Source organism: Phyllobates terribilis, unplaced genomic scaffold (assembly GCF_046119375.1).
Source record: "Phyllobates terribilis strain yellow unplaced genomic scaffold, ASM4611937v1 Scaffold_5__5_contigs__length_657084704, whole genome shotgun sequence".
NCBI classification, from domain to species: Eukaryota; Metazoa; Chordata; class Amphibia; order Anura; family Dendrobatidae; genus Phyllobates; species Phyllobates terribilis.
The window spans coordinates 228,284,465-228,307,839 of record NW_027362765.1 but is presented as its reverse complement, the minus strand read 5'-3'; the positions used below and the strand labels follow the sequence as shown (position 1 = coordinate 228,307,839).

Below are 23,375 nucleotides of genomic sequence, written 5' to 3'. Positions count from 1 at the left end.
CCTCTGAGGATGGCGCGGGAGGACCCAAGGCCGGAGACGGCGCCGAGAAGGGAGCCGAACGCATGGAGGCAGGTAAAGGGGACGCCTATACCCCAAGCCGTGACACCGCCCACCTGCCCCAGCTCCCCGTCGCAGAGCCCGAAAGTCCCCCTGCTGTGCCCGTAGCCGCCATGTCACCGCCATGGACTAGGCCCCGACCAGAAGCCGCCGCAGCGACCCCTGTGACGTCACGCACCTCGACCCGGAGCGTGACAAAGCAGGAAATACCACCAGCCTGGTCGCAAGGCCTAGTACCCCCGGGCGCCGCATCACCAACAGCGCCCCCTACCTCTGCGGAGCCTCCGGCCTGGCCGCAAGGCCAGGTAGCCCAGGGCGCCGCCGTCCTAACGGTGCCCTTCACCTTCCAGGTGCCCCAGGCCTGGCCGCAAGGCCTGGGCAACCCGGGCGCCACCACCACCGCGCCCGCGCCCGCAATACCAAGGGTGCCACACCTGGGGGAGGACCTGTTCAGCCAGCTCACATGGCCGGACGGGCGGCCCTTCATCTGGCCCGAAGGATACCATGAGCTGGAGCGGCAACAAAGACTAGGGCCCTTGTGTGAGCCCCTGATCCCGGCTCCGAAGCCCGTGACTCGGGTCTCGCCTCCTTTAGAAGAAGCCCAATTCGTGTGGGACCCCACGGGAGAAGATTTGATGGGGTTCACCGGAGAAACTCGGGCAGTCGCCGCTGAGCGTACTGAGTGTTGTCGTCAGCAGCTAGCAGAGTTTGCGAGAGAACGGGAGGAGAGGCGGGTCAGAGAACAACAGGCCCAAATCCGGAGCGCGGAGCAGAAGAGCCGGACTAGGAGGAACCCCCGTGCAGCGCACTGTCCCCGCACCATCGGGACGGTGATAAAGTTCAACCCGCAGCATGGGTGGGGCTTTATTCGGGACCGTAACAACCGCGGTGACGTTTTTGTGACCCGCAGAGACGTCGAGTCCCACCTGCCGGAAGGTCACAAAGGCCGTGACCTCTACGTCGGAGACGAGGTCACTTTCACCCGGCACAAGTGTGCCAAAGGACCTTACGCCCTCCACGTACACCGCTTGACGGAGGAGGAGTTGCGGTACGAGGAGGAGGAGCCAGAGGACCCGGACGGGTCTGAAGCAACACCGTATCACCAAGAAAGAGCAGGAGGGAGCCGTCGTTGAGGACGGGAGTAGAGACTGTATATAGTTGCCCGTCGGGGCACAGTGAACCGTTGCTGCTAAAATAGTCCCCGTTGGGACCAGTGAACTGTTTACCCGTTAACCCCTTCATCCTACAGGCTGAGGACTGTGAGCAGCCATTCCCTTCCCTCTACCTGGCCGAGGACTGAGAGCGGCCAACTTCCCCTGTATATAGTTGCGCGTCCTAAAGCGCCCCCTACCGGTTTTATAGAAAAACCAGTTTTTCTAAGAGACTGTCGCACTTTTCCCGGACACACGTTGCACAGTGTCCGGAGGAGGAACCTGAAACGAGAGACGACGAGAATGTTGATATGAAAAGTTTTATATATATGATGTTTTATATGTTTTATATGTTTAGATGAAAATTTTGTATGTTTTGGTGTTGTTTTATGTCTTACAGCCCGAGGACGTGCTGTGATTTACCAGGGGGGAATGTAGCACCCTGAGGATTCGGCTGCTACAGGGGTATTGCACCTCAACCCAGAGGTGTGATATTCCACTCCCGGGTAAGGAAGGAGTGTGGAACTGAGCTCGGTAGGCTGCATGCACTACACACATCCCATTTCCGAGGAGCAGACCGACGGTACTCCCACTTGGAAATGTGCAGGTACGACCGAGTCTGTTCCTGGCTGGAGTGGGAGGGGGGTGGTACATCCCAAGTAGTGTAGGGGCAGATAGGGGGAGCAGCCTGGGTAAAGTTAGGAGCTCATTGGGTGCTGGTCACCTGAGCTCACACATAGAGGGATATATAAGGTGGGCACCAACTAGAATCAGGGTCAGACGCAGAGAGTCAGATGCAGAGAGGATCAGCTGCAGAAAACAAGTCAGGAGAGGAGAGAAGAAAGACCAAGACCCAGAGTGAGAGAGGAGAAAAGAGAAAGACCCAGAGCACAGAAGAGAAGGGACCCAAGAACCCAAATTAAAGCACCGGGTGAGGAGTCAGCAAAAGGGAACCGGAACCCAAACTGGTGGGGGTAAAAACAATCCCCAGCCAGAGACCGGAGACCGTGGGCAGTGTCTGTCACGGTCACCCACCACATTCACCCCGAAGGCACACCACATGAAGGGTCAGGGAACCCAGGGCCAAGGGTGTCCCAACAGAAGGCCCGAGGGAGCTGGACCTAGGTGGATCACTGGTGGGGACGGCTGAAGAAAGGACAGAGGGAGAGCTCAGGGCCACGCTCCGGACTTGTTTGGGGGTTGGCTGGATCCAGGACCTGGTGGACGCAGCACGGCTCGGGTGGTCACTAGCAGCTGGAGTGACCAGTACAACATCTGCAGTAAGTAAACACCCTTAACTGCACAACCCGACTCTGTCTTCACTGCCGTCTGCACTACACCACCACAACCCCCATCCTCTGCGCCTGTCCCCTCTGAGGCTATACCCCTCCCGTTGGGGGTTATCTCACCAAGCTGCGCACCCACCATCAGCCTCAGCGGACCCTGCTGCAGCGGCGGCCACAGTGACCGCATCACAACGGGTGGCGTAGTCGACACAAAAGAACTTTAGTAACATCTGTAGAACTGCCACATAACACTGAGCTTGACGCCCTGGGCACGGGGCCGGGTCACAGCCGCTCGGAGACTACAACCCCCCATCTGATCCGGTGCCGGGTATTCCCCTCAAAAAGGAATATGTCCCAGGGGGTGCGTCACTGACAGCAGCCTGACAGATGTTCATATCGGGGAGCACATCAATCCTCCCCTCAAGCCCTGTAACCATTTACCATCCCTTGAACTGAGGGGGCTTTTTTGGAGAACCGCTGCACTGGCCCATGCAGAAGCAGTAGCTGCAGTGTGAATGCTTCCTGATAGCTGTGGCGTCTGAATGGGCCATGAAAAAGATTGCAGTGGTTCTCCAATGTATATACACTGAACAGTACTACTTCTCCTGACCTGTATATATACACTGAACAGTACCACTTCTCCTGACCGGTATATTCAGTACAGACCAAAAGTTTAGACACACCTTCTCATTTAAAGATTTTTCTGTATTTTCATGACTATGCAAATTGTACATTCACACTGAAGGCATCAAAACTATGAATTAACACATGTGGAATTATATACTTAACAAAAAAGTGTGAAACAACTGAAAATATGTCTTATATTCTAGGTTCTTCAAAGTAGCCACCTTTTACTTTGATGACTGCTTTGCACATTCTTGGCATTCTCTTGATGAGCTTCAAGAGGTAGTCACCGGAAATGGTTTTCACTTCACAGGTGTGCCCTGTCAGGTTTAATAAGTGGAATTTCTTGCCTTATAAATGGGATTGGGTCGATCAGGTGTGTTCTGCAGAAGTCTGGTGGATACACAGCTAATAGTCCTACTGAATAGATTGTTAGAATTTGTATTATGGCAAGAAAAAAGCAGCTAAGTAAAGAAAAACGAGTGGCCATCATTACTTTAAGAAATGAAGGTCAGTCAGTCCGAAAAATTTGGCAAACTTTGAAAGTGTCCCCAAATGCAGTTGCCAAAACCATCAAGCGCTACAAATAAACTGGCTCACATGAGGACCACCCCAGGAAAGGAAGACCAAGAGTCACCTCTGCTTCTGAGGATAAGTTTATCCGAGTCACCAGCCTCACAAATCGCAGGTTAACAGCAGCTCAGATTAGAGACCAGGTCAATGCCACACAGAGTTCTAGCAGCAGACACATCTCTTCAACAACTGTTAAGAGGAGACTTTGTACAGCAGGCCTTCATGGTAAAATAGCTGCTAGGAAACCACTGCTAAGGACAGACAACAAGCAGAAGAGACTTGTTTGGGCTAAAGAACACAAGGAATGGACATTAGACCAGTGGAAATCTGTGCTTTAGTCTGATGAGTCCAAATTTGAGATCTTTGGTTCCAACCACCGTGTCTCTGTGCGACGCAGAAAAGGTGAACGGATGGACTCTACATGCCTGGTTCCCACCGTTAAGCATGGAGGAGGAGGTGTGATGGTGTGGGGGTGCTTTGCTGGTGACACTGTTGGGGATTTATTCAAAATTGAAGGCATACTGAACCTGCATGGCTACCACAGCATCTTACAGCGGCATGCTATTCCATCTGGTTTGCATTTAGTTGGACCATCATTTATTTTTCAACAGGACAATGACCCCAAACACACCTCCAGGCTGTGTAAGGGCTATTTGGCCAAGCAAGAGCGTGAAGGTGTGCTAAGCCAGATGACCTGGCCTCCACAGTCATCAGACCTGAACCCAATCGAGATGGTTTGGGGTGAACTGGACCGCAGAGTGAAGGTAAAAGGGCCAACAAGTGCTAAGCATCTCTGGGAACTCCTTCAAGATTGTTGGAAGACCATTTCCGGTGACTCCTCTTGAAGCTCATCAAGAGAATGCCAAGAATGTGCAAAGCAGTCATTAAAGCAAATTTTGGCTACTTTGAAGAACCTTTTTTGTTAAGTATATAATTCCACATGTGTTAATCCATAGTTTTGATGCCTTCAGTGTGAATGTTCAATTTTCATAGTCATGAAAATACCGAAAAATCTTTAAATGAGAAGGTGTGTCCAAACTTTTGGTCTGTATTGTATATACTGCAAAGGAGCACTTCTGTCCTGTATACTGGGTCTAATTCTCAGTATGTGTATTGTTCTATATATGTAAACTGAACAGTGCCACTTGTCCTGACCTGTATATATACACTGCAAAAGAGCACTTCTGTCCTGTATACTGGGTGTAATTCTAAGTATCGGTATTATTTTGTATGTATATGTGGCACCCCAGGGGTCTGGTTGCCACAGTAATTGAAATATTACGTCTGAGAGCAAGTGGGAGGTTTCCCTGGTCAGGAGCCCTAAGCATGCAACACTGCCCGCCCAGACCTGGGAGGGGAGGAATCTGCCCTTATAAACTGGGTCTGGGGCGGGATTAGGAGAGTCAGAGTGAAGTCCCAGACAGAGATGCAGTCAGGTCTGGAGGACAGCAGACACAGGGAAAGCAAGAACTAGGAGCTCTGTAGGAGCAGGAGCGAGTGCCAGAGGCTGGAAGCTAGATAGCTCGCCTTGGCTGAAGACACTAAACCCGGACACGGAGTTCGAGGCTGTGGGGACATCCCAGTCCAGTAGCAGAATCCAACCGGCAGGGGATTCCATGTCCTCTGGCCATAGAAGCCCGGAGGCACGGTCACAAGCAAGGGACCAGCACCGCCATCGTGAAGCGGAGGCTAACGGAAGGCCCCAAGTCACCGGCCATACGGGTGAGCACCACACGGTACACTCAGGGACGTGGGCTACTTCTACCCGCACAAAGCAAGGTAGCCAGGAAAGAGTGCAGATAGACGGGGAGGCCTACAACTCCACCTGGCCAGGGGGAGATCCTGCTAGCTCTCAGACTGACCAGGCCTCTACTGCTAGCCAGTACTCCCGGGAGGGTCTGCGTTATACCATCAGTAAAGACCCTGAACTGCACCACACGTTTCTGTGTTTCATCGCCGCACCAGCACCATTAGTACTGGGACGCTCACACCATCGCTCCCATCATCCACACTAGCTGCCCTGAGGCAATACTTCTCCCGTGGGGAGTTATCCCATACTTGGCTGCGCATACAACATCAGCCTCAGCGGTCTGCAGTGCAGCGGCGGTCCCCACTGACCGCAATCCACGGGTGGCGTAGTCGGACATTTGTTATTACACTAAGACTGCCACTGGTTTGACCGCCCTGGGCACGGACCGGGTCACAGCCACGGAGGACTACAACCCCCAGCGATCCGGCTCCGGGTATCCCCAGCACAGCACAGGCCCAGGGGGCGCGTCATATACGCTGTACAGTACCACTTCTCCTGTCCTGTATACTGGGTGTAATTCTCTGTATTATTCTGTATATATACACTGCACAGTACCAATTCTCCTGTTCTGTAATCTGGGTATAATTCTTGGTACCTGTTTTATTCTATATATATACTGTACACTGCACAATACAAATTCTCCTGTCCTGTATACTGGGTGTAATTCTCTGTACCTGATTTATTCTGTATATATACACTGCACAGTACTACTTCTCCTGTCCCGTATACTGGGTGTAATTCTTGTATTATTCTGTATATATACACTGCACAGTACCACTTCTCCTGTCCTGTATACTGGGTGTAATTTTCTGTATTATTCTGTATATATACACTGCACAGTACCACATCTCCTGTCTTGTAATCTGGGTATAATTGTTGGTACCTGTTTTATTCTATATATATACTGTACACAGAACAGTATCACTTCTCCTGTCCTGTATACTGGGTGTAATTCTCTGTACCTGTTTTATTCTGTATATATACACTGCACAGTACCACTTCTCCTGTCCCGTATACTGGGTGTAATTCTTGTATTATTCTGTATATATTCACTGCACAGTACCACTTCTCCTGTCCTGTATACTGGGTGTAATTTTCTGTATTATTCTGTATATATACACTGCACAGTACCACATCTCCTGTCTTGGAATCTGGGTATAATTCTTGGTACCTATTTTATTCTATATATATACTGCACACTGCACAATACCACTTCTCCTGTCCTGTATACCAGTGTGGAATTCTCTGTATTATTCTGTATATATGCACTGTACAGTACCACATCTCCTGTCCTGTAATCTGGGTATAATTCTTGATACCTGTTTTATTCTATATATATACTGTACACTGCACACTATCACTTCTCCTGTCCTGTATACTGGGTGTAATTCTTGTATTATTCTGTACATATACACTGCACAGTACCACTTCTCCTGTCCTGTATACCAGTGTGGAATTCTCTGTATTATTCTGTATATATACACTGTACAGTACCACATCTCCTGTCCTGTAATCTGGGTATAATTCTTGGTACCTGTTTTATTCTATATATATACTGTACACTGCACACTATCACTTCTCCTGTCCTGTATACTGGGTGTAATTCTCTGTACCTGTATTATTCTGTGTATATACTGTATATAGACTGCACACTATCACTTCTCCTGTCCTGTATACTGGGTGTAATTCTCTGTACCTGTATTATTCTGTGTATATACTGTATAAAGACTGCACAGTACCACTTCTCCTGTCCTGTATACGGAGTGTAATTTTCAGTATCTGTATTATTCTGTGTATATACTGTATATAGACTGCACAGTACCACTTCTCCTGTCCTGTATACGGAGTGTAATTCTCAGTATCTGTATTATTCTGTGTATATACTGTATATAGACTGCACAGTACCACTTCTCCTGTCCTGTATACTGGGTGTAATTCTCTGTACCTGTATTATTCTGTATATAGACTGCACAGTATAACTTCTCCTGTTGTATACTGGGAGTAATTCTCAGTATCTGTATGATTCTATACAGTATATATACACTGCACAGTACTATTTCTCCTGCTCTGTATACTGGGTGTAATTACCAGTATCCGTGTATGTGTTTTTTGTGTGAATATATGTATTATGGTAGATCGGCTCACTCAGCTGCACATGGAGGTAGACATGCAACGCTGTCTCAAGTTTCTGATTGATTTATTAAAAGCGGCATAAACCAATATTGAGTTCATAACATAAACACCACCCTTCCAGCATAACAGCAAAGTAAAATAAAAATATACAGCACAGTCCTTACATCTGCCGGGGTCCGGCAACTCAGGGTTAACAACACACACGTTCTGGTTCAGCGCAAGAACGCAAGCTCCTCTCGGGAGCCAGCCTCTCCAGATACTGAACACCACATGATGACTCAACAGGCTGGCTATTTATATATGGAGATATGGTGAACAGCATCCCACCCGCTGTACATCTGTTCACATAAAACCTAGGCCATAAAAATGGCCGATTAACTACTCTCAGCACTTAGTGTGCTGGAGCAAACTTCCAGGTTTTACATCTCTGAAACCAACAGCCTCAGTGAATATGTTTGCAGATGCAGATTTGCAGTTTTACATTCATTACACTTCTCCAGAAAAATGGAATAAAAAGTCAATATATCATATGTACCCCAAAATAGTATCAATCAAAACAGCCTGGCACACAATACACAAATCCTCAAATAGCTCCATTGATGGAAAAATGAAAAAAAATTTCTTTTTACTAAAAAAAACCCCAAAAACATACTGACCTGAACAATTATGATGCCAGATCATTTTTACTGCACAATGACCTCTGTAAAAACAATTACTGAATTGCAGTTTTTTTCACAATTTCACCGCACTCTGAATTTCTTTCCTGTTTTTCAGTATATGTGACAGTAAAATGAATAGAGTAATTCAAAAACTACAACTTGTCCCTCAAAAAACAAGACATCACACAGCTGTATCGGCTTAAAAATAAAAATAGTTATGGCTCTAGGGAAAAGGGGAGGAAAAAACAAAAGCGCAAAAAATATTGCCAGTCCTAAAGAGGTTAACGAGGCTGCTTCACCATTGTATACAGCAGTTTGCTGGCTGGTTCTTACTTTCGCCCTCATCTATGTTTATAAAATTGGTCCGATGTCCGAACACAAGATGTCTGTCAATCTTCCTTGGTTTGGGGCTCCATGCAAGATCTTGCCTCTAGGAGTAAAGATGATTCTGAGAAAGGTCAAGAATCAGGCCACAACTACACGGGAGGACCTGGTCAATGACCTGAAGAGAGCTGGGATCACAGTCTCAAACATTACTGTTAGTAACACACTATACCATCATGGATTTAAATCCTGCAGGGCACACAAGTTCCCCCAGCTCATACAAGCACATGTCCAGGCACGTTTGAAGTTGGCAATGACCACTCTCCATGCCAGAGGAGGCATGGGAGAAAGTCATGCGGTCAGATGAGACCAAAACAGAACTTTTTGGTATCAACTCCACTCGCCATGGAATGTTTGGAAGAAGAAGTAGGATGATCACAACCCCAAGAACACCGTCCCAACTGTGAAGCATGGTGAGGGAAAAATCATACTTTGGGGGTGCTTTTCTGCAAAGGAGACAGTACGACTGCACAGTATTGAAAGGAGAATGGATGGGGTCATGTATCGCGAGATTTTGGTCTTCCAGCATGATAATGGCTTAAAACACACAGCCAGGCCAACTTAGGTGTGGCTCCGAAAGAGGAATTTCAAGGTCCTGGAGGGATCTATCTAGTCTCCAGACCTGAAACCAATAGAAAATTTTTGGAGGGAGTTGAGGCTCAATGTTACCCAGCGGTAGCCCCTAAACCAGAAAGATCTGAAGAAGATCTGTATGGAGGAGTGAGCCAAAATCCCTGCAGCAAACTTGGTCAAAAACTACAGGAAATGTTTGACCTCTGTAATTGCAAACAAAGGTTTCTGTACCAAATATTAAGTTCTGTTTTTTTATTGTATCAAATAATTATTTCATGCAATAAAATGCTAATTAATGTATGTAAAACTCATGCAATGTAATTTTCTCGATTTTTTTTAAGATTCTGTCTCTCTCAATTGAAGTGTACCTACAATAAGAATTACAGACTTCTATATTCTTTGTAGGTGGGAAAACTTGCAAAATTAGCAGTGTATCAAATACTTATTTTCCCCACTGTATGTCCTGGAATACAGAGGTGACCTTGGAAACAAACATTGATGGTACTTTCTGACATATCTACTAGGGTCTATAGACTATCATAGCCAATCATATGGCAAATGAGTATCATCTGAAGCAGACCCAGACAAAGTGCGGCCCATTGGCCACATCAGGCCTTCCGGCTGTTCCTGTCCGGCAGTGGACTGAGACAGCTAAAAGGCTCAAAAAAGTGGCTCATGGGCCCCACTATGCGTTTGCCCTCCCCCTTCTGGAGTCCCAATATCACAGCTATCTGGATCCTAAGAATGCAGATAAAGGTGAATATAATGGTGGAGAATGGATCCGTCTGCTCCTTTTCCTACCTTTCAGCAAGTGAGCATGAGACAGCAGACTCAATGACGTCACTACATCGAGTCTGCTGTGCGGAGCAGAGTGCCGGGGGAATGCTCCCAAGGTAAATATTTGCTTTATCTTTTTTTTATATGTGTGAATATGTGGGGGCTCATACTGCATATAGGGGTGACTGAGTGCGTGCTCATACTGCATAAAGGGGGCTGAGTGTAATCTCATGCTGCATATAAGGGGGCTGTATGTGGGCTCATAATGCATATAGAGAGAAGGCTGTGTGTGGGCTTATACTGCATTTATGGGAGCTGTGTGGGGTTATACTGTATATAGAGTGGGGCTGTGTGTGGACTCATGGCTCATACTGCGTATAGGAAAAGGCTGTATGTGGGCTCATACTGTATATAGGGGGCTACATGGCAGATCATACTGTATATAAGGGCTTTCTTGGGGATCATACCATATATTGAGGGCCGTGTGGGATATCATACTGTATATAGAGGGGCAGTGAAGGGGATCATACTGTATATAGGAAGATTGTGAGGACCATCATACTGTATATAGGGGGTTGTAAGGACCATCATACTATGTGTGGAGTGCTGTGAGAATCATCATACAATGTGTGGTTGCCTTGAGGATAATCATATTGTCTGTGAGGCGCTGTAAGGACTATGATACCATGTGTGGCAGGCTGTGAGGGTCATCATACTGTGTTTGGGGAGGGCTTTAAGGACCATCATACTGTCTTTGGTGGACTATGAGGGCCAATATTCTTTGTGGGAGGCTGTGGAGGGGGGAGTCTGTATGTGGAGGGCTGTGAAGACCATAAAACCATGTGTTTGGTGCTGTGAGTAACATAATTTGTGTGAGGGTCTGTGAGATGTATCATACTGTGTTGGGAGCTGTGGTGCCATCATACTGTTTGAGGGTACCATCATACTATGTTGGGGAGTTGTGGGGCCATCATACTGTGCTGAAGGTCTGTGAGGAAATCCTATTGTGTGGTGGCTGTGGGGACCTCACACTGTGTGTGGGGGCTGTGGAAAAATCATAAAGGACATCATACTGTGTGGGGAGCTGTTGATCAAGGAACAAGGGCTAATAACAGAAGCATATGGTTTATCCATTTCTTAAAAAGCAGTAAATGACATTGTTTTGACTATCAGCTAGTGGTAAGAATACACACTAGAATATGCTCTATCTGAACAAGTATTAGCAGTAGTAGTGACGCGCCCCCAGGGCCGTGGGAGTACTCGGCAGCCGGGCCTCTGCGTATGCCGGTCGGGGGATATCACAGTGGCTGGCCCGGTCCGTGACCCAGGGCGGTCAGTGCAAAAAGGGGATATTTTTATATGGGGTTTTTGGGATTGTTCGTGACGCCACCTGTGGAATGCGGCTAAAGGGAGCTGCCGCTGCGGAGCAGTCCTCTGGAGCTGCTGTTACGGCAGCAGGGACGGTGTGGCTCTCCACAGGTAGAGCTAGCTCCAGGGCACTGTAAGGCAGTGAAGGATGCGCTGGGCATTGTAGTGCAGGGGGAAATATGGCACGGGCGAAATAATGGACAGAGGCGGTGCGGTGCAGTCATCCGAGTCTTTACTCACAGTTCTTTAGTTCCTCAGGGTGCACTGTCAGCTTACAGCCTCCCGCGTCACGCTGCGTTCACCAGGCAGGGGTTCAGCTCTTCCTCAGGCAGATTAGGAGTAACTGGCAGAACCCCACTTTTTCGTGTTCCTAGCTAGACCGACTTCACGCTGGGTCTTTCTCCCTCCTGACCTGCGCTGCCCACTCTCAATCTCGCTCGGGTGCTCTGAAGTCCCTCCTGTCCGTCGGAGTTCACAGACCTGCTTGACCCTCACGGGGATTAGACTGCGGCTTCGGCAACTGACTATATAAGCCAGAAGCCTTCGGTTTTTCCAGCCGGGGCTTGAAGTACACAACTGGGCCAGGGGCCGGTCCCCTTCTTGCGGCCTACGATCCCTCTGTCTTCTGACAGATTTGGGGTGTACGGGTGCCGTCCTGCACTCGCCGTACCCCCTAGGATCCCTTCAACAGAACGGAGCCTACTCCCTGCTCCCCTCCTGGGGCTCTGACACTAGGCCCGTGTTGTGGAGCAGAGCTCCTACTGAGACTCTGCTCCCAGACTGTTCTTCTGAACTGTCCTTTCACTACTGTCCTCTCCCTGACTGAACTGCCACCCTAAGATGGCTTCCCTTTTTATATCTCCTACAATGGTGCTCCCCTAAACTGCTTCCTCCACCCACACCCACTACTGGTTCCCCCTACCTTTGGGTTCCCCCCACTCCAGCCAGGGTCAGGGCTCAGCAGGAACATACATTGCGTCTTGCCCTTCCAGCGGCCTGGAGTAGTGTAGTGTTCTATGCAGGTGTTGGGGTTCCGGGCAGCACTCCCTCCTTACCTGAGAGAAGGAGACACCACACCTCAGGGTGAGGTGCAGTACCTCTGTGGCGACTGAACCCTCAGGGGCGCCACAGTAGCGTTTCAGCAGACTTAATTCTGCCCAGTATTAAGTAATACGATTAATATTAATAGTGAGCAGAATTAATTTCAGCCTATTGGTTCGGCCCTCCAGAACAGTCACAGTCCCTCTGGAAAATGCATTGTCCATTCCTTGTCTACAACAAAAGAACAACTTGCTCGTTTGAATTTTTGACCCTTTAGTCACTGCTATTTACCTGCCCAAAGTTCCAGGGGGCTGCAATTGGATTTGAAGGTTCACCAACACAAATAAGTCCAAACTCTTGCAAAACATATTCATCTCTTTCAGCTTGATTTGCTAGATACACACTGTCACCTGAAGGAAAATGAAGATTGTGTGTCATCATTACAACAAGCCAGACCAGTTTTTATATTTACCTGTAACATATTTGTCATGGAGTTTGTAAAAGTATAAAAGCCATGACAAATGTTTCCAACACTGAGTCATAGATCCCAACAAACAGCAGAAATTATTATCACGTGAAAGCATATATTCTTGCATTAATTACTGTATGGGTATTAAGACTGATGCCAACCCTCACTGGCAAATGGGCACAGTCTGTGCTTCTGATTATTGTGTTGACATGCTAGGTATTGCAATGGGAGGGCGCAAAGTATGATACACCAACTGGAATTTGAACTGGAATTTAAGTGTAAATGCACTTCTCTTATGTCACTAAATTCATCAGCATTACTGTCAGCTAAAGTTGACAAATCATATATTATCTGGTACTTTGTCATGCAGTTGGATGATTAATTCATCTTAAATCTAATGATAAGAGATGATGGTTGTTAACAAGGAGAAATGCAGACAATGTCCTTCTACAATCTACTTGCAAATGGATTAAGTGGTACAACTGGTTCAAGGCCAACAGAGCCGTTTAAAACCAAGTTTGAGAATGTCAATCAGGAGTCTATTTAAGATTACTGGCACCAGATACCCAGTTTCCTTGTGACAGAAGGTCCACACACTCTACCAGTCATGAAGGAAGTGACTTAATAATGTGTGGACTCATCAAGGTCAAAAGCTACACCCACATCTCCTGGCTCAAATTCTATAGGACATAAACTTGTAGATGCTTCAAAGAGAATAATGGCCACACTTATGCACCTCAGTAATAATGCAATACAGCTTGACTTGGCAGAGTCTAATAACACAGTGAAATCTTCAATGTACAGCTTGCTAGATGGACAAGGTATGCTGCAGGAGGTACTAGAGGTCAGAAGGGTAACAGCGCCAGGGCTCTTGACCGAGGGATGGTTTCTATGTTAATTGCAAGTTCCCATTGGACTTCAGTTGTCCAAGGATCAACAGCTACCTGTAGCTCACTCTTTCTTCCTGGTATCAGACACAAGTTGTAGACTACCTCTTTACAAGACAGCAACTTTTTAAAGCTGCCCACACGGCATTGCCACCTAGGCTCATATTCCGCTAAACAAAATCTGTAGAGCCCCACATCCTTTGCATTGCTTACATAGGCACAGCTTATAAAACATATATATATATATATATATATGCATATATATATATATATATATATATATATATATATATATATATATATATATATATATATATATAAATATTGTATAGGGCACCTGCCAGCAGGTTTTTGCTATTAAATCTGAGGAGCAAGATGTAGTGGCAGAAACCCTGATTCCATTGGTGTGTCACTTACATTTTCAATAAAATCAGTGTTTTATCAGCAGAAGATTATCGCTAGAGGACTTACTGTCTTGTGCCATGCATTCATCCTGCTCTGTGTAAACCTGTCCCCGGGACTGATTAGCAGCTTTCTGCCCATGTACACTGAACACAGAAAGCTGTCAATCAATCAGTGATGGGACTGGGTTATACAGAGCAAAGTATTCAGAGAACTGGTAGATCTACAGCAGAGAAAACAGTGATTTTATCAAATCTGCACCAAGCAGACTAGTAATTGATACATTGCTAGAATCAGGGTCCCTGTCCCCACATCATGGTACTCTCATATTTCACAACCTGGTGACAGATTCCCTTTAATAACCATACTTATTACCCTACTCAAATCTTTAGTGTTACCAGTTGTGAATAGAAGAATGTTGCTGAGCTATTTAATGTAGAGTTTATTTAAAGGAATTTTCTTCTCCATCTCCATTTAATATTTGAGGTTCATCATCTCCCTTGAATGTTCTCTATGCTATTTGAGACTTCAAGAACCACATCATACCTGAAGCCCAGGGGTTGAAGATCAGCATAAACTCTCCAATGTATTTATTTCCTCCATCAGTCCGCATATTCAGAGCATAGCGCCCAATTACAGCATCATTTGGAGTATTAAAAGTCATCGTAATGGATGATGATGTAGTTCTACTTCTTCGTGCTGCCCAGCTGGGCCCTGAAGATTCTGTGAAATTCCACTCAAGGAAACTACCTGCCAAAAAAAACATAAATGGTTAGTAGAGCGTGCTGAAATGTAAGTATGGTGATGGACAGCTCGGCCATCCAATCGGAGGCTGGTGTGTGCTGAGCTGTCAGTGTTGTGTGCTCAATCATGGCCGGGGTGTGCGTGGTTTCCTCCATGTGTCTCCTGTTTGAAGTTATTACCTTCCTATTTAGCTGGCTGTCTTTCTCCAATTACTGCCAGTTGTAGGTTGTAACTTACCTCAAGTGGTATTTTTATGCTCTGTACTCTGAGTTGTCATATTCTGATCTTTGTTTCCCGACCTTGGTTTGCCTTTGACCATCTGTTTGTTTAACCCCTTTGTCTTGATCCACTATCTTCTTGGAATTCTGACTTCGGATCGTGACCTGACTACGCCTCTGTCTTTCCCCTTACTCTACGATGAGCTCTCTTGGTATCTGATCTCTTTACTACCCTGCCTCAAAGCTTGTCCGTGAGTAGAGACTAGCATCACAATCTTGCATTGCAATATACATTATAATAAATATATATAAATACACTAAAACAGTAGTTTTTTATACTTCTTAAGACCACGAACATACAACCATGTCCTTAAAGCATGTATATTTTTTAGAATTTATTTAATCCAGAAAAAGTTTTAACATTCTGTACTATTTAAAGGTCAGGGCACATACCCACATGTCCACAAGAAAGAAAAAATAGGAAAGAAATAAAAAAAATTCATAAATCCCTTCACGACTGGGCCAATTTCCATTTTTGCGTTTTATTTTTTCCTTTTCTTCCCAGAGCCATAACTCTTATTTTTCTGTCCACATAGACATATGAGGGCTTGCTTTTTTGCTGTTCGAGTTCTATTTTTGAATGGCACGATTCATCTTACCACATAGTGTGCTGGAAACCGGGAAAACAAATTCTAAGTCAGGAGAAATTGTCCAATTCTGACAGTTTTTTGAGAATTGTTTTTACGGTGTACATTTTTGGTAAAATGACTTTGCAATATGATTCTATTCATCAGTATGATTATGTCGATACCCAACATGTCAAGATTTTCATTATTTTAGAAGTGAAAAAAATCAGAAGTTTGCAAAAAAACTTTTTTTTTTTATTGTTGTGTCGCAATTTTCCCAGGCCCGTAACGTTTTAACTTTTAGGTCGACGGAGCTGTGTGATGGATTATTTTTTGCAGGGTGAGAAAAATTTTTTATTGTTACATATTGGGATAGATATTATGTTTTGATCGCTTGTTACAGCATTTTTTATGGAATTGCAGTGACCAAAAAAACGCAATTTTGGCATTCTTGAATTTTTTTTCATATACAGTGTTTACCGATCTGGTTAATTACGGTACTTTTATATTTTGATAAATCTGACTTTTCTGAACACGGCGCTACCAAATATGTGTATTTTTAAAAATGTTAATATCTTTATTTTCAATGTGAGAAAATGGGGGTGATGTGAACTTATACGTTTTTTTTATTTTTTTCATATTTGTTAAAACATTTTTTTTGCTTATCACTGTACTTGCTAATTCCCTTAGTGGACCTGAAGCTTCGATCATCTGATCGCTTGTGCTATATGCAGCGATGCCACAGCACTGCTGCATAGAGCAAAAATCATGGTCTTTTTTTAAGCCCGGCTACAGGCAGTGTTTCAAAGGAGCTCCATAATGTTAAGCATGGGGGTCTTCAGCAGACCCCCGGCTGTCATAGCTACCCATCGGTGACCCACGATCACATCATGAGTGTGCTGATGGGTGCATGGAATGTCACGCATTCATGCCAGTGTCAGAGTTGGATAGCGGCATTTAACTGGTGAACAATAGCGGGCGGAGTTCTGTGATTGTTAGAGGCAGGTCCTGGCAGTAACTCACAGCCATCACCTGCCGGGTATGGGCAGGCTCTCCCCATGACAGGGTGAGCCCAACTCCATACCTCTGCTCTCGACTTGTACCATACATGTACGGCAGATGTTGTGAAGGGGTAAAATCGCACTTTATTAGTTAAAGCGCAAGCTGAGCTTTAGAGTCCTCTCAATGATGTGCATGCACTCTGGAGTCTTCATTATTCATGAGCTTCTGACTGGCAGCTTTTTCCCAATGCAAAGTGAACACAGTCAGTGGTGGGCTTGGGAGTCTACCTTTCTTTTTATAAAAGTGCATGCGTAAATATGCAAATATATGCAAATATTCAAATAAATATGCAAATAAGACCTATAAAGCACACTCAACATTCACTCCACAAGGTTGTAGTACTGAACATGTTCATAAAATAACATTCTTACCTCCTGATGAAGTGGCAAGAGTAGCTACAAATTGCAGTCTATCGTCATCTTTTATAGGTCCACCAAAGGTCAGTGACACCTTGAATTCTTGACCTCTTCGTACAATAAGGTCATTGCCCATGTACGCACTGCAGTGGTGAGCAGATTTATTGTCTTTTACATGAAAGTCAGAGTTGGTTAGTTTAAGAGCTGAAAGACAAAATATGATGTTACATGTACAGTATGTCACAGCCGAACTCAGTGTAATTATTATTATTGTCAACCAAACAGTAAATTAAGTCCACGATACAATTAGTTGTTACATTGTTTCATGTCTCAAGTTTGTGTCTTTTTACTGTAAACATGTCAAAAATGTTGGTTAAACCCACAAATTCTCTGACATTAATAACAAGTATATTATAAAGCCATCAATGTGGGATTCTTCATGGGTCAGTAGGAGCAATTATATTGTATTAGTGTGCATGAGTGTAACATAGTCAGAGTGACATCATATCATTACTTTAGGGATTGGTGCAACCTAACTCTTCTTAGATGTTTTCCAATATGAGCCTTATAGTATAACTAAGAAATTATTGTGGTATGAAACACCAAGAGGAACAAAAAAGTTGGAAAGGGGGCACAACTATATAAGAACTCATTGAAGCAAGTCAGATTATTTTCACAGGTGGCTGATGTACTGTAAAAATCAACATTATTATTATTATAATTTTTTTATGAACTATTCTTTTATGTATGCTCTATATGACTACCAGATAGGACAAATCCACATTATTTTAATTATCCTGGAAGAGTATTATTCAGTATGTAGCGCATTATTTGTTTTTTTGCAATATTATTTGGTCTCTATATTTAATTTAGTTTGTAGTCTGGCATCTGTGACAGAAGTCATGACTTGGACATGACTTGGTGTCTTTAAGGAGGAACAAAGAAAGCAATGTCTTAACGCCTACATTTTAGCACAAAATGATTCAATGTGATGCCTCATATGTCTTATCAATTATTTTAATCTGTAGGTTATAGTTTCACCATGTACTAAGAAAGTCAATTACTGTATATAAGCACATTGAGATCTGTTTAATTTCAGTACCACTGCTTTATTACAATTCATTACTTATTTCTCCCTAAATAGAGTTGTTTGCTTCTTTTTTTTTTTTAGTTTGGTGTTACATTGATTTGGCCATGGAACCAGGAGTGCGGCCATTTATCTAAAGTGTCCCAATAGCCATTTTTCAACATGACAACATCAGGCCATATGATGCTTGTGCTACCCTAAACACACACTCTGTGTGGCCTAAACATGCTATCATGGCCTTCAGCATCTCCGGACTTGTTTTCTATCGAGCACATCTGAAAAGTGATTGGTCGGCAATTGCAAAGGGAGCTGCCAGCATCAGATCTTGATGATTTGCCAAGTGCATCCAGCGTAACAGAACATTCCTCAGACAACCATTAATGACCTCACTGATAGCAGCCATGACGTATATTTCTGTGTGATACTGAATAAATTGAAATGTTTTTAAAATGTTGATTTCATTGTTTTATCATTCATATATTATTTTTATTATGCTTACTTAAATAGCACCATCATATTCTGCAGCACTTTACAGACATCATTAACACTGTCCCCACTGGAGCTCACAATCTCCATTCCCTATCAGTATATACAGGTGCATCTCACTAAATTAGAATATCATCAAAAAGTTAATTTATTTCAGTTCTTCAATACAAAAAGTGAAACTCATATATTATATAGAGTCTTCACACTAGACCTCAAGCAGCTTGGATTGTGTGTCTCTCCACTCTTCTTCCAGACTCTGGGACCTTGATTTCCAAATGAAAATTGGAACTCGAGGACCTTGTGGAGTGTGTCAGTGACTGCCTTCTGGACATCTGTCAAGTCAGCAGTCTTCCCCATGATTGTAGAGCCTACTGAAACAGACTAAGGGACCTTTTTAATTGCTTAGGAAGCCTCTGCAAGTGTTTTTTGTTAATTATTTTAATTAACTGAGATAATGACTTGTGTTTTCATTGGCTGTAATCCATAATCATCAACGTTAACAGAAATAAACCCTTGAAATAGATCACTGTTTGTAATGACTCTATATAATATGAGTTTCACTTTTTGTATTGAAGAACTGAAATAAATTAACTTTTTGATGATATTCTAATTTAGTGAGCTGCACCTGTATTTGGAGTATGGGAAGAAGCTCACACAAACATGGGAAGAACATACAAATTCCTTGCAGATGTTGTCCTTGATGGGATTTGAACCAACGAACCCAGCACTGAAAAAAACAGTGCTAACCACTGAGCCACCATGCCTGTGATTTCCATAACTCCATGACTTTTCCTTGCTGGTGTTGCAATTTTAATGTTGAAGAATGTATCTAATCTATTCTAATAATATTGCTAAATATAATGTTCTCGGTTTTGAGATGATAAGTAATGGCCAAGTAATAAAATATCTCATTTTCGATCAGTCCAGTAGGCTTACTTTTTTCTGGATATGTTCCAGAAACCAATTGAATTGTTTCTTCTCTGGAATCTGGATTGTTGGGATAATGGCACAATCTGTTGGTTTCACCTATAGTATATTCAAACAACAAATGAGACTCAAAGTCCTCCCTAGACTTCTTCTGCCTGTTGAAGGGACAACCTAAGATGGACCATAATTTGACCAGCTTGCTCAGGACGGTATTTTGCTATAATAATTACTGGTGTTTGGTTTGAGGGTAGTTTGTTGTTTTTGGTTGAATTTATTGTAAAGAATTAAGACAGGCTTACAGGTCTCATAATTCCATTTATTATCTGTCTTGGTCAGGCCACTTGAGTTTCGCTACACCTCTTTGAAACATGATTTGGTACTCATCTTTTATTAGCTGCATTTAATCATCATTACAAGATAGTAAAAACTTAGAGCAAAGTTCAGGTAGTAAACCCCTTTAATAAACTTTAAATACAGGAATTTGAATTTAAATATAATTTTCTTCATAATAGTGGTGAGTGATCATTCACACTACAGTCCATTCATTATCTATTGTGATGAAAGAAAAAAAAACAAAAACAAGTACCGTACTGCGCTCGGCGTCAGCATCTCTGTCAGTCACATCAACAATGAATAGGGTGGCAGTCAGAAAGCTTGACTGACGCTCCATTCATACTGGGGATTTATTTTCCCTGTTCTCATGATTGGGAACTCCAGAGATCAGAAAATGTGGACAGATGAAAGGTTGTCATTTTACTACAACGCCTTCAAGGCTATTTATGGTACATAGATGCTCCTGAGACCAAATCTATTACAGGGCCTTCCACCTATCATGTGCCTATTTGACTCTTATAATACTTGTATATCAAAGAGGTCTACTGTACCCCTTGAGAAATTAAGTCTGGGTACTTCTGCTACATCTGCAGTATACATGACTTTTCATTGCTAAGAATATAATCCATGGCTTTTTTCCCTTCTGCTTTATGTCATAGATATGTGCTTAGATCGGTACAATAAATTTGAAGAACCAAGGGGCTGTAACGATTGATAAACACAACATTTTCTGCAAAACTCAGATTATAGTTACTTAGATTGTGAACAGCACTCTGTTCTGTTCACAATCTGCATCCTGGCTTCAGTTTACAACTAAAGCATAGACACTATAACAGCATGAAGGGTCAAAAGACTTCATTTTCATCATTTAGAAGTCGAGAATGGTCCATGTAATGCACTATGCTTTCTGCTTCAAGTGATACAATTCTTGACAAAATCCCTGAAGGATCCCTAAGTGGCAGTATGATCATAGCCTCAGATGTTGTGCCAAATGCACAAGTGAGTGTTTTAAAGAGTAACTGAAACCTTATAACTATTTTTTTATATTTGAGTGCTCTTTGAATTGCAAGAAGATCGATAGGTTTCTGGGTCCTGAGAACTCCAATGATTACTCAACTCCAGGGCTGGCGTTACAACCCAGCACACCCAGGCAAATGCAGGGGCCCTAAGTAAGCGGGGGGGGGGGGGGGGGCACTCGCCATCGGGGACACCAGCACGCTATGGGGCCTAGAGACAACATACTTTAAACTGTTTGAAATACTTACACCTCCCTGTTCCTCCACTGCCCGGTCTCTTCTGCACCTTCTGACTCTCTGACGTCTCAGGGCAGAGGGCATCGCTACAGCTCAACCTCTGTAACTGAGCAGTGCAGAGAGTTAAAAGTCGCTGAAGAGACCGAAGCTGCGGCCAGCGGGAAACGAGGAGAGGTAAGTATTTGATTATTTATTTTTTTATGTATGGAACATTATATTGGGGCCCATTCTGTATTGAGCATTATATGGGGCCCATTCTGTATGGAGCATTATATGGAGCCAATTCTGTATGGAACATTTAATGAAGTCCATTATTCTGTATGGAGCATTATATGGGGTCCATTATTCTGTATGGGTCACTATATGGGGTCCATTATTCTGTATGGGACATTATATGTGGTCCATTACTTTGTATGGAGCATTATATGGGGTCCATTATTCTGCATGGAGCAATGTATGGGGCCCATTATTCCGTAGTTAGCATTATATGGGGCCCATTATTCTGTATGGAGCATTATATGGGGTCCATTATTCTGTATGGATCATTATATGGGGTCCATTATTTTGTGTGGAGCAATATATGGGGCCCATTATTCTGTATGAAGCAATATATGGGGCCCATTATTCCATATTTAGCATTATATGGGGCCCATTATTCTATATGGAGAATTATATGGGGCCCATTATTCTGTATGGAGCATTATAAGGGGCCCATTATTCAATATGGAGCATTATATGGGGCCCATTAGTCTGTATGGAGCAATGTATGGGGCCCATTATTCCATATTTAGCCTTATATGGGGCCCAGTATTCTGTATGGAGCATTATATGGGGTCCATTATTCTGTATCAAGCATTATATGAATCCCATTATTCTGTATAGAGCATTATATGGGACCATTGTTTTGTATGTAGCATTATATGGGGTCCATTATTCTGTATGGAGCATTATATGGGGTCCATTATTCTGTATGGAGCATTATATAAGGTCAATTATTCTGTATGGAACATTATATGTGGCCCATTATTTTGTATGCAGCATTATATGGGGTCCATTATTCTGTATGGAGCAATGTATGGGGCCCATTATTCCGTATTTAGCATTATATGGGGCCCATTATTCTGTATGGAGCATTATATGGGGTCCATTATTCTGTACGGATCATTATATGGGGTCCATTATTCTGTATGGAGCATTTTATGTGGTCCATTATTTCATATGGAGCAATATATGGGGCCCATTATTCTGTATGAAGCAATGTATGGGGCCTATTATTCCATATTTAGCATTACATGGGGTCCATTATTCTGTGTGGAGCATTATATGGGGCCCATTATTCTGTATGGAGCATTAAAAGGGGCCCATTATTCTGTATGGAGCATTATATGGGGCCCATTATTCTGTATGGAGCAATGTATGGGGCCCATTATTCCATATTTAGCATTATATGGGGCCCAATATTCTGTATGGAGCATTATATGGGTCCATTATTCTGTATCAAGCATTATATGAATCCCATTATTCTGTATAGAGCATTATATGGGGCCATCATTTTGTATGTAGCATTATAAGGGGTCCATTATTCTCTATGGAGCAATATATTGGGTCCATTCTGTATTGAGCATTATATGGGGCCCATTCTGTATGGAGCATTATATGGAGCCAATTCTGTATGGAGCATTTAATGAAGTCCATTATTCTGTATGGAGCATTATATAGGGTCCATTATTCTGTATAGGTCATTATATGGGGTCCATTATTCTGTATGGAACATTATATGTGGTCCATTATTTTGTATGGAGCATTATATGGGGTCTATTATTCTACATTGAGCAATGTATGGGGCGCATTATTCCGTATTTAGCATTATATGGGGCCCATCATTCTGTATGGAGCAATATATGGGGTCCATTATTCTGTATGGATCATTATATGGGGTCCATTATTCGGTATGGAACATTATATGTGGTCCATTATTTTGTATGGAGCAATATATGGGGCCCATTATTCTGTATGGAGCAATGTATGGGGCCCATTATTCCATATTTAGCATTATATGGGGCCCAATATTCTGTATAGAGCATTATAT

At 43.6% G+C, this 23,375-nt stretch overlaps 1 protein-coding gene across 2 annotated transcripts in view; it reads right to left on the bottom strand.

Moving 5' to 3' along the window:
- LOC141272793 (protein-glutamine gamma-glutamyltransferase E-like) overlaps nt 1-23,375 on the bottom strand; it is a 117,767-nt gene that overhangs the window by 84,146 nt on the left and 10,246 nt on the right. For both annotated transcript variants that reach the window (XM_073683860.1, XM_073683861.1), the window contains exons 2-4: nt 17,216-17,404; nt 14,741-14,944; nt 12,728-12,846 (exon numbers count right to left, since the gene is read on the bottom strand). In XM_073683860.1, coding sequence (XP_073539961.1) covers nt 12,728-12,846; nt 14,741-14,944; nt 17,216-17,404 — 512 coding nt within the window. The remainder of the gene's footprint in view (nt 1-12,727; nt 12,847-14,740; nt 14,945-17,215; nt 17,405-23,375) is intronic.